Source organism: Taudactylus pleione, unplaced genomic scaffold (assembly GCF_031769625.1).
Source record: "Taudactylus pleione unplaced genomic scaffold, aTauple2 ptg000609l, whole genome shotgun sequence".
Classification (NCBI taxonomy): domain Eukaryota; kingdom Metazoa; phylum Chordata; class Amphibia; order Anura; family Myobatrachidae; genus Taudactylus; species Taudactylus pleione.
Window position 1 is genome coordinate 6,369,752 of NW_028285011.1, and position 12,846 is coordinate 6,382,597.

The 12,846-nt window shown below is 41.5% G+C and overlaps 1 protein-coding gene across 1 annotated transcript in view; it reads right to left on the reverse strand.

Annotated features, from left to right (window-relative positions):
- The window catches only part of REV1 (REV1 DNA directed polymerase), a 148,925-nt gene that overhangs the window by 67,776 nt on the left and 68,303 nt on the right, over positions 1–12,846 (reverse strand). The window contains exons 7-10 of the mRNA XM_088454127.1: positions 12,595–12,702; positions 5,273–5,389; positions 4,816–4,969; positions 3,873–4,001 (exon numbers count right to left, since the gene is read on the reverse strand). Coding sequence (XP_088310253.1) covers positions 3,873–4,001; positions 4,816–4,969; positions 5,273–5,389; positions 12,595–12,702 — 508 coding nt within the window. The remainder of the gene's footprint in view (positions 1–3,872; positions 4,002–4,815; positions 4,970–5,272; positions 5,390–12,594; positions 12,703–12,846) is intronic.

Consider the following 12,846-nt stretch of genomic DNA (forward strand, 5'->3'; position numbering starts at 1 on the left):
CAACTTCAGAGGTGATAGAGACACTGGTCTCATCATCAGAGGAACCAGAACTCCCCCCTAACCCCGAGGGTGGTGTAGGAATAACTTGCATAGCAAACCTGTGTCTGGGAGCTCTATCCTTGTCCAGCATTTGCTGAAAGGATGCTGACACAGGAGCCAGCCCTGCACGGACTGAGTAAAGGATTGCATCCAAGGTGGCTCCACAGCAGGTAGCTGATGAGCAGGGAGAATGTTAGTAAACTGGCTAGCAGCTCCAGTGCTCCCTGTTACTAACTGCGACATTACCTGTGTCAACGTAGATGCCCAAGCCGGTTCCTGACTGGATCCTGCAACTGAAAGCACCTCCTGCTGTAGAGCTGAAAAGCAACGGACGCAAAGGCCATCATGACCCGGGTCCTAAGGAGAAATTACATTTACACATTTTTTACAAGTGCGCAGCACTGGAGCACCCTCCTCCTTGGGAGCCTTATTCTTGGAAGACATTATAGATGATCCAAGAAATCCCCACTCACAGACCTAAGCAGCTGTTGTGTTATCAGGGGAACGCAGAGTTTGTCCAAACAGTTACTAAATATACAATAAGTGTGCAAGTATATATATTAATTACCAACTGAACAGGGGTGTCCCCAAGTTGACCGGTTTTAACAGCAGGGCACATAGAAACATGGGCAAAAAGTACAATTATACTCACATGCACACAGACCACTCAATGATTACAATAAGTGGGCTAATATTGCTCAACAAACCAGCTAATATCAGGAAGGAGGTTTCAGCATGTGACATGCTATCTGCAAGGAGGAAGTGCGCCCAGGGTTGGGGGAGGGGCCAACAGGAGGAGCCTACCTCCCCCATCTGGTGTGGACCCCCAAGGTAACTGCCATTACCGCTGTTAAGCGGTGTCCTATTCATAATTACCCTGGTGGTCTAGTGAGCGTCGAGGAGACAACCAGTGCCCGTACTACCAGCTCCTGTGGTGGTCTCCTGCAGGGAGCCGCTCTTACCTGTATACCTAGATTCCCAGACTCTCCTCTCCAGGCTATACCCAGTGTTATCCCTGTGCTCTCTAGTGGGGGAAGAAGAAATGCTCATAACAGTCATTTGACACAATTTAAATAAATACTTTTATTATGGCCACTAATAGACTTCTATACTATTATACTATATAAGTTTGCCTTTTTTTTTGGGGGGGGGAGATAAATTTCCCCATTTTCACTTATACTTGTTGCATGTAAAACCTGCAAGATTTATCGCAAATTGAATTGTGTGAAAAACAGAAGCGCACATACAGGCAAACAGTGAAATTAACAGCCAATAGGTTCAGAAAGATAAACTCGGAAAATTTTATTGGGGCTAATTTAACTCCCCTCCCCCCCTTAAACTGTAAAATAAATGGTAGCGTACCGAATATAAAAGCTTTAGCTTATCTCTCCACTAATGGGACATTCTCCTCTGCATGTTTCATTGTTATATTAATAGGGGCCACAAACAAAGTTCTTGTCTAGGGCCTCATTGGGTCTTATTCTGCCTCTGCTCAAGTGTGTGGGGTTTATTTACTAAGCGGCAGCTTTTCCCAATGTACTTAAGTATACAATTTAAAAGGGACAGGCTTTTGATAGTAAAATACACCATGTTTTGCTATTAAAAGCCTTATCCTTTTAAACTTCCGGCTTCAGCATGCTGGTAAGTGGCAGCTTTTACAAGCAATCGCTTAGTAAATAAACTCCTTTGACACCAAATGTCAATCATAAAAGAGGAAGCGTGATGACCTAGGGTTCTTTGCCAGCGATTTGCTCCGAGTGACTGGCACGGTGAACCAAAAGGCTACTAACACAGCATTTTGCAGCACCATGCACTAACATCTGGTGTGCACCTAGTTAGTAAAGTTTTCATCCTACAGAAATATAACAACCCAAAACATACCTTCAGACTATGGGCCATATTCAATTTGGAGCAAAAAGCTGTTCTTGGCGAAACTTTTTCGCCGAAGACGTCATTTTTCGCCAATTTGAGATATCCCCGTATTCAATTTGTAGGACTTTTCACCAGTGTGAAAAGTAAATGCATCAGACCCAGCGATAAAGAATCACCTTTGAATAGGTGGCGTAAAAAAGTGCAGAATTTGAGTTATGGGGTGGAGACTTCCAAAAATCACCCTGCACCCCTTGGACAGGCCCCCAAAGGTAGTCTGTGTCAAAAAAAATTAAAAACTACCTTAGGACACCTCAAAAAAGTACTTTCGTTTTGGGGGCAAAAAAAAACAAAAACAAAGTTGGGGGACAAACTTCTAAACTAGCGAAATAGACTCAAAGGGGGGTCCCCAAGTATGCCCCAGGTGTTTTTTTGGTTGCAGGTGGATTTTTCACGTTTTAAAAAAAATCACATTGGCCACTTTAAAATATGCTTGCACCCATTTTCAAGTACCCCCAAATTTGGTGGGACTAGTAATTTTTCTAAAAACAAACAAAAAAACACTTGCTAAATTCTATTCTTCATCACTTTTTAAAAGACGCTAAACAGCAGCTACTGAGACAGTTTAAAGACCCCACATACCTTTAGCAGGGCTATTCATAGTGAACCCCCATGTCAGAGCATCTTTTGGGGGGTGTGAGGCAGATTTCCCCAAAAATGACACGACTTTTCGCCGATTTGGAATTGAATACGGGGATGCGTGGGGACAAGCACAAAAGGTTTTCGGACCTGAAACCTGCGATGACGGCAAAAAGTCTGGCAAATGACTTTTCGCTCCAAATTGAATATACCCCTCTGTAGGAACTACAAGCAAAAGAACCAGATGGTAGGCTTCAAATCATGGGATGGCCAGCAGTGTCTCTCTGGACTTAAACCCCATTGAGTTGGTTTGGGATGAGCTGAACAGAAAAGTGAAAGCAAAGCAACCTACAAGTATTATTTGATTTCCATGTCACGAGTGTGTTCGGCAGTTGTATCAACAAAAGGTGGCGACATTGAGTCACACATTTAGAATAAATTTTATTAAACGATATGGTTCTACAATTTTTTTTTCTTCTCTCCAATTGTTTGTGTGTTATATACTTTAACTTTTGGAAAAATGGGGGTGTTCTAACCGGCAGTGTATTTATATATCTATTTTTTTTATTCATTTACTGCAGTGGTTCCCAAACTTTTTTGAATCACGGCGCCCTAGAGTATCAGCATTTTTTCCAAGGCACCCCAGGGCCAAAAGTTTCTTATTGAGAAATTTAGCCAAAATGAAAAGAGTAAATTGTGCTTCTATGTCACACTTAGGTTCAGTTATGTGGTGGTGGACAGGGCTGCGCTTTATTTTTGCCCACATATTTTTTAGTTGGCAGTCAGTAGTGTTGGTTTTGCCTATAACACGAACTAAAAATAATTTTATATGGCGCTGGACCACCAACCTGAGGCACCCCTGCAAGTGCCCTGAAGCACCCCAGGGTGCCACGGCACCCAGTTTGGGAACCACTGATTTATTGGCTTTACATGAATGCACAATTTATTTTTCATCAATGTCAACAAAATAAGAGGTGCAGGGCTTACTCACAGGTCTCACTTTTAGACTGCCCTTTAGCAACTATTGTATTGACATTTATCTACGTTTGCGGGATGGAAAAAAAATTGGTGTCTCCTGATTTGTAGAACTGTACCAGTTCTGGATTATGAAAGTGTCACAAAAACAGACAATACAAATGAAGACAACTAAATTATAGGTCTCATATTTTGCCATTATTACTGTAAGATCATGAGCACAAACAGCCCAATTAATACACAATTTTAGGCAGTAAAAAATAAAGAGCAGCTTCTAAGATTAATTTTTTTTTTAAAATGCTACTTTTATTATTTTGTTAGTAAAAAATACAGACCAGGAACACATTTACCTTGCCATTGTTTTGTATAAAGTCATGGCAACCTCCTTATAAGCATCAAAGTCATAGGGAACGACTTGTAACTCAGGGCACAGCTGCTTCGCCTTACCGAACATCATTCCGTTCCTCACACCAGCCTGTCTGTAGAGCAGTAAAGGGAAGTACAGGGAATGTATTACTGTGTGTTACTAAGTGGTCACCAAGAACACTTATACATGGCTACTAAAATATACCAACCATAATTCAAAATAAAAAGAGTGCATTACACAAACTGCATGGTTACAAATTTACATGTTCTTTTTTGGGGAAATTACCCTCCCACTTTCTATATAAAAATTCAAGTGTGTAATAACTAGAAATGTAAATGTTATCAAAACCAGATGCAGAGCATAATAGTAAAACCAAACATAAAGCAAATTAAAGTATGAAACAATTGACCGTAACATGCACTTAAGGTTGATATTTTATTTTTGATTAAAAAAAAAAACACAACTAAATTTAGAACATCAATACCCTTAAAAGTTTGAGCATTCATAGTATACAACATCAGTGATGCTAATAAATAAAACTGCAGCTGCCTAATGAGAGCTATTGAGTTACATGTAAATGCAGTGCCATCCAGGTGTACATTATTGCATCTATTCTGATTTCTGAATGCAGCAGAAACGTACAATCCAGCTACTGGCCAAGACATGGAGAATACCAATTTTGGGTAATTTGCATGTGTCTCATTAAGAATTCACTTTGACTAACTTCACTGATTCACAAATGTATTATTTGCACAAGCTTTAAGGGTGAAGTGTGGGGATGTCTTTGTGTATTGAAGCAATAAATGCAGCAAGTCTTCAAGAAACAAAATCCCTTTGGGTAAAGAGGATAATAATAGTAAAAATAAAGTGAGCAATAGAATGCTTAACCACAGTTTATACAATAGATAAATATTGGTGTTCAATACCTTGCTTCATAACTACATGATGCAATTTCTGCAAATGATAGCTGTGAGGTATCCAGGTCTATTCCCTGTTTCGGTGGAAGAACTGTTTTGTCCAACAAAGAGGCATCCTGTCCATTTATCTGTGCAGACTCTGCCTTGTCCCATGTAGGTGGATCTAGTTTGTTAGGCATTTCAACAAGACAAAGGAAAATATAAAAAGGATTCCATGGTGTAGTACTAAAAGCATCCCCTGGCCATATACCCATAAGGCCTATAATTTGTTTACATTTTTAAGCACAATTTCCTCCTTTTTTTAAAAACAAAACAAAAAAACACATCTTATGTGGAAGTGACGCCCATTTCTCCACTACTAAGGGAAACGTGGTATATGCAGTCCACTATATCAAAAGATCGGGGTGTCAGAAAATATTGGGCAATCACTTTGCTCATTACCTGACATTCAAAATAGCATACTTGCCTGTTTTGTCTCTCATTATCTTATTCTGATAGTATTGCATCTCTAGTTGAGGATTAGCTCCTTCCCGGGAAGATGTTCTCCCACTACCTCTATTGCTTGTAACAGCAACTGGTCTACCTATGAAAAACAAAGAAAATACAATAGACACTACAAAACATAAAAATGCTAAGAAGTGTTAACCATACAGTTGTAATGGACACATAGGGGTAATCCAATTAGCTGCGATGTACTCAGTGGCACTTTACGACAGCCCGGTGGCAGACTAAACTCGTACAAAACTACGCATAGCCCCATGGGGGTGCGAGAAAAAGGTCTGTGAATTTGGGCTGAGAGAGAGCCTTGAGGGGTGCGAGATGCAATGCCGTTGCAACGGCAACTCACACCCCTCGCGGCTAATTGGATTAGCTCCATACTCTAAAAAAAAAAAAAAAAAAAACTCAAACCAACCTCGCTGTGGGACATACAATGTTGAAGTTGCTTTAACATTCTAGAACAATGCATTTAAGTTTCAAACCGTACAGCCATGGCCAAAAGTTTTCAGAATGACAAGTATTGGTTTTCAGTCTGCTGCTTCAGTTTTTATGATGGCAATTTGCATACACTCCAGAATGTCATGAAGAGTGATCAGATGAATTGCAATTAATTGCAAAGTCCCCCTTTGTCATGACAATGAACTTAATCTCAAAAACAACATTTCCACTGTATTTCAGTCCTGCCACAAAAGGACCAGCTGACATGTCAGTGATTCTCTCGTTAACACAGGTGAGTGTTGACGAGGACAAGGCTGGAGAGAAGTCTGTCATGCTTATTGGAGTTAAGCTGGCCACACACTAGACCAACTTGCATCCAACCAGCCAACTTGTTGATTGGTTGGAATGAAAATCTGGTAAGGAATGAAAGCAAATGACAATCAGCAATTTGCTCCCAAACGCCGGGAAATGGACAAAAGCTGTTTGAGCAAATTGTTTAGATCAAACAATTAACAAAACTTGTCTAACGACCATTTTCATCTGTTTTCTGGCATTTAGGAGCAAATTACTGATCATCATTTACTCCCATATCTTACCAGATTTTCATTCCAACCAATCAACAAGTTGGCTGGTTGGATGCAAGTTGGTCTAGTGTGTGGCCAGCTTTAGAATAACAGACTGGAAGCTTTAAAAGGAGGGTGGTGCTTGAAATCATTATTCTTCGTCTGTTAACCATGGTTACCTGCAAGGAAACACGTGCAGTCATAATTTTTTGGCACAAAAAGGGCTTCACAGGCAAGGATATTGCTGCTGGTAAGATTGCACCTAAATCAACCATTTATCGGATCATCAAGAACTTCATTGAGAGAGGTTTAATAGTAGTGAAGGTGGCTTCAGGGCACCTAAGAATGTCCAGCAAGCGCCAGGACAGTCTCCTGAAGTTGATTCAGCTGCGGGATCAGGGCACCACCAGCGCAGAGCTTGCTAAGGAATGGCAGCAGGCAGGTGTGAGTGCAACTTCATGCACAGAGAGGCAAAGACTTTTGAAGGATGGCCTGGTGTCAAGAAGGGCAGCACAGAAGCCACTTCTGTCCGGGAAAAACATCAGGGACAGACTGATATTCTGCAAAGGTACAGGGATTGGACTGCTGCGGACTGGGGTAAAGTTATTTTCTCTCATGAATCCACTTTCAGATTGTTTGGGGCATCTTGAATAACGCTTGTCCGGAGAAGGAAAGATGAACGCTATCATCAGTCCTGTCTCATGCCAACAGTAAAGCATCCCGAGACCATTCATGTGTGGTGCTGCTTCTCAGGACAAATTGTGAGTGAACCCACTCCCTTGGCTAAGAACACAGCCATGAATAAAGAATGGTACCAAAACATCCTCCCAACGCAACTTCTCCCAACCATCCAAGAACAGTTTGGTGACAAACAATGCCTTTTCCAGCATGATGGAGCACCTTGCCATAAGGCAAAAGTGATAACTAAGTGGCTCGGGGAACAAAACATCTAAATTTTGGGTCCATGGCCAGGAAACTCCCCAGACCTTAATCCCACTGAGAACTTGTGTTCAATCCTCAAGAGGCGGGTGGACAAACAAAAACCCAAAAATTCTGACAAACTCCAAGCATTGATTAGGAAAGAATGTGCAGTCAGTCAGTATGTGGCCCAGAAGTTGATTGACAGCATGCCAGGGCGAATTGCAGAGGTCTTGAAAAATTTATTTGTCAATAAAAGCCTTTGACACTTATGAAATGCTTGTAAGTTTACTTCAGTATACCATAGTAACATCTGACTAAAAACACTGAAACAGCAAACTTTGTGAAAACAAATACTTGTGTCATTCTCAAAACTTTTGGCCATGGCTGTATTACCACCTCCAAAGCAATATACTGTATTTAAGTTCACCACTTTAAAATGACTATGAGAGGGAATGAATGTTCGGAAGACACAATGTCCATGATCACAGCCGATTGGTCACTCAGTGCACATTCAGCCTTCCCAGCCCCAGTTGAAAGACATATAAGGGGGCTCTGGTAAAACACTGCTGCATGGCTCTTCAGTACAGTAGAAGGTAGCGAAGATTTAAACAAACAGAATAAATATTACTACAATGTTTTCAGATTAGCATTAGCTAATCCAAAGATCTCCCTCATATCATATTTAAGTGCTATATTTCAAGTTTAATGCTATCTGAGAATTAAAAATAAAAAGCAGCTTTTTATTATTTAATGATATCTCCATAGCCTATAAATTATTACTGATGCCTACTCACTATCAAAGTCTTTAGATAGCACGAGAGGTACTACTCGAGGACTTGTATTAAGAAGTAAAAAATAAAATCTGACATTTCAGTTTATTCCAATGGTCATCAGGGATAATAAACAAATAAAACACTGATCTTACAGTCATAATAACTCATGAAAGTGAGCAGATAAACAGATGTGTCCTCATACACTGTGGCTTCAGTCTCGCCAAACAGCCCCTCTCGGCAACTCAGGGCCTCGGCAACTCAGACGTACAGTGTGTCTTTCTTGCTCAAAATGTGCTTCTACGTGCATAAATAAAACTGGAAGCGACAAAACTACTTTGCTATATTACATTGATCAATGTGATGTGTAATATCTGTGTGAGAATAAGTGCAAATCTATATACGGAGTGCTACAATGCAGCGGGCGCGGTTTTCCTCACGCCAAAGTTCCTGTGCAGTTAAAGCCGCAGTCCAGCTTCTCTATTATACTTTGAGTGGTGTTTCGCTGTATCTGCACAATACACCTCTCGGAGTGGTTTCATCTCATCATGCGTCTCGCGCAGTATCGTATAAGAGGACACCTCTGTATTAGGCACACATTGAACTTCCTGTGAAGGGACACCATAGCAACTAATGTGCATCCAATCTAAACTGATATATTGAGTCCACTGAAACCAGGTCATACAACTGGGAATTTTAATGACTGTAGTCCCTGGCTGGGGAAACAGCTCCCTTTTGTTTTAACAGGGTATGTAAGAGCACACCATTAAACGATAAAACAGATCGAATTAATAAAATAATAAGATTATTAAAATACAAAAGGGCCTTATTCAAAGCGAAGCGTAAATCTAAGAAAAAACATGTTGACCTGCAGGTGGAACAAAATAAAATGTGAAGAGAGACTTCAAATTAGTAAGGGGTGTATCATAGCTTAATTCTATATTTCAGTGTAGCCCACTAGTTGCTCCATACATGCTAAAGCAAACAGTACTTTACCTGCATTAAAAAAAAAAAAAGGAATTGTACCTATTACGCCCTAACCTAAAGTCAGGAGATACAGGTTACGGCGCCTCATTCCCAGCACTATTCAACATCGCACTGAATTGAATTGCCCCACTGTCATCAATTTTGCTCTCCATGACCTAAATCACAAATTTTTTAAGGCTTTAAATTGTCCAGTGGTCTTCCCAATATGAAAAAACCACAAGAGCGAATTATAATGGAAGCCAAATACTTGCTTGGAACAGGTCATAAAATGTCTCATTTGAAACAATTTGCCAGAAATGTGGTGCTTAAAAGAAGATATAACATTCAAGTACCTCCATGTAATGCAGTTTAAACATCCCAACAGTGGTCCGAATTCAATTTGAGATGAAAAGCCGTAATCGTCGAAAAAGTTTTGCGCATTGCCGCTTTTCGCCTTTTTCGGAAATTATCTCCAAATTCATATCCAGCCGGAATTCACCTAAGCGGAAACTCAATGCTATTTAATAGGCAAAAAAGATTTGCCTATGAATAGCAGGTGAAAAATCTTTATTTTGGGGTGCAAACATGGGCAAACTACCCAGAAGCCTTGGCACACTCCCCCAAAAGGACAAATCTAGCAAAAATAAAAAAATACCTCAGAACAGCCCAAAAAAAGTACTTTAATTTTAGGGGTGAAAAAGTAAAAAGTGGGGGGGGGGGGCAAGCATAAAAACTAGCGAAATAGACTTCTTGGGGGTCTGCAAGGATGGGTCAGGTGTTTTTGGGATTGCAGATGCGTTTTTCACATTTTTTAAAAAGTTCACTTGAGAAACAATAAAATATGCTTGCCCCCATTTTCAAGTACCCCAAATTTGACTTGACTACTTATTTTCTCCAAAAAAACTGCTTTATGCCATTATTCACCACTTTTGTAATTAGAAGCTATTTAAACTACTTAAGTACCCCAAACACTTTTATTAGGGCTATTAGTACACATGTACATAGATTCCTTATGTTAGTGCATCTTATTTTGTGGTACAGACTAATTTCCCCACTTCTGACAGTACTTTCCGCCTGTTGCGCATTCGCCGCTTTCCGTTTTCGCGTGGTTAGGAATTGAATAGGGCGATAAGCGAGGATGCGCACGAAAAGTTTGCACCTCTGAAACAGGCGAAGGAGGCGGAAAGACGGACAGGCGAAACCTTTCCTCTTTTCACCTCTAATTGAATACGGGCCAGTGTCTGAGGAAAAAGCGGATTCCATTACAGCACCGCAGTCATGGGCGCCGAGAGGGGGGTGGGGAGCGGGTACTAATTACCCGGGCCCGAACTTGCTGGAGGGGCCTGGGCGGGGGCACCTGGCGCCGCACCCCCCCCCCTTCCCTCTTACATGACAGCAGCCCAGCTGCTGTGTGCTGGGCTGCACTGGGAATGCAGTCTGCTATGCCTGTGAGGGAGAGCTAAGACACTGATCGCGCCCCCCACACTGGCTATGCAGCGGGCTGTGGGGCTCACAGCTCCCTCCTTAGAGGCGCTGCAAAAAATGCCTTTTTTTCCCCTTCTGCGATTAGGCCACACCCCCTTTACCTGGGCATGGCGCAGCTATCGGCGCACCTGACCGCAGTCCATAAGGTGTTGGGTATGGGTTGCAAGCAGCCTGGATCCCTGGGGGGGTCAGAATCACGACAGGATTAACATACCGACACTTGTTGGTCGGTATGCTAACCCCCCCCCTCCTCTCCCAACCCTAACCTTCCCTTCCTGATGCCTAACCCCCGATACTTACCAGCAGGATGCAGACTATCGGTACTCTGGAGCCAGGACCCGTTGGGATTGCTGTGCCGGTATTTAGACAGTCGGCAAGGATGTGGACTACATTCCGTCCAAAAGTATGTGTAACATGTCTACAAATGTCAATATATTTTGATGGTTTTCTTGTTTCTCATCCATTTCTTCTATTTTCCCTTTCATGCTTACATTTGCTTACACTGACTATTCTTTGTCCTAAAATGTACTCAGGAAACATCTGCAAAGTGATCACATTACTATGGAACCTAATACGAAAGCCGTATTTTCAGTGAAGGCATTATTGATATTCCCTTATTACTTAAATAAGCACAGTAAAATGCAGCACATTTCTGGAAATATCGCATTTAAGGCCTGATTCAGCAAGGAACGCAGTTGCTTATATGCACTCAATCGCCCAATTCGCAGTGCGCATGCATTACAGTGCGTGAGCCAGACGCTGTAATCGGGACTGCAACCACAGAGGATACGCAGACCCAAGGCAGAGTGATTGACAGGAAGTGCCATTTGTAGGTGGTGACAGGGGGAGGGGGGTGGTCGGCCAAACACAAGCGTGCCAGTGCGTTTCAACAGCGTTGCAGGGGCGTGCATAAATTAGCCACTGCGATACCAGACGCAGCCTGAGGCCTCATAGCGTGCATGTTTATGTAGTACCAACATAGCAAACACAGAAAAGAATTTTCCAGCGCTCGCAATAACTTGATCATTAGTAATGACTGCTATGCACATTAGTATTCTGCTCATTGACCAGGACAGACAAGCAACATTCAATCGGAGCCTTCTTTCAACACTGAAGATTTGCTCTAGACTGTTTCTCGCTCTTATCTGTACAGGAATCATACTATTCATGGCCCTGTCGCCAAAGTGGACTATCGGTAAAAGGATAAAACTATGCCCGATCCACACCGATTTAATTATGAGTACAGACTTAAGAGAAGAGGTTTCTTCTAACAAAAAAAAAAAGTGGATTGCAATCCATGCCTGCACTTATCGCCGTGACGTGCTATATCACATGTTCATTTCTCACTTTGCCTAAAAAGCTTCTGTCCTTTGTACACAATGGGCAAAGTGGCTGTAGTTGCGTGATGAGACAAAAGCCTGATTACTACCATATGTTACTATGAGAATTCATAGGGCTAAAGCAGGAGTTCGTGCATCTGCAAGCGGTAATCCGTGCCGCCCACTGATTTTACACCAGCCGCCACAACCGTCATCATTAGTATCGCCACTTGCACCTGCCCCACGTTAGGTGCAAGAGATCAGTCTCCCTTCCCTGAACACACAACTCCATGACAGTGCCACAAGACTGGGCGATTCCATGCGCTTGCATTGTTGCCGCCCCGAAACGCACAATTTTACAGAGAGACACATACAACCAAGTTGCATACAACTCTGTATGCACAAACCCGCAGATTGCTCCCGTGCTCAGAGATCTGTTTGAATCAGCCCCAATGCCTGGAATTCCCACTTTTCCTGCACCATATATACACTGACAATCTCCACACTCTGAGCTACATGGAAGGAACTACCACCAGGAAACATAAGAAGGAATGATATTTCACCATGATTAGTTCACAGTGTGATAATACTTAGATGCCTTATGATCTAGTACTGTGAAATAGGTTTGCACTATATGACACGGAGTAAAAACAGGACCTTTAGCTACATTTCACCACTAATGCAAATACGTATTATAATTTATATTTATACATATAAGGAAGATCTTTAGCCCATAGCAGAGTAAATCACAACAAAAATGTATAAATATGTAAATATGTAACTATGCATAACATTAAGTTTTACAGGCATATAAAGGTCATCACTTACCTTTCAGCTCTGGTCTGTTCCGTATACCCACAGACACAAAGAAACAATCCATATCGACATGTATAATGCAGTTCTGGCACTTGGGAAAGCTGGCAGCAGATGTGACTCCTGTCATTGCAAAATAGACAATAATAAAAAACAATTTATATGTATTGCAAACATACACTTCTTTTTTCTTAAAAACACAAATAGGCAATAAACAGAAAATAAAAACAAAACAAATTTTTTTCTAAAACAGCTGTTACATTGATT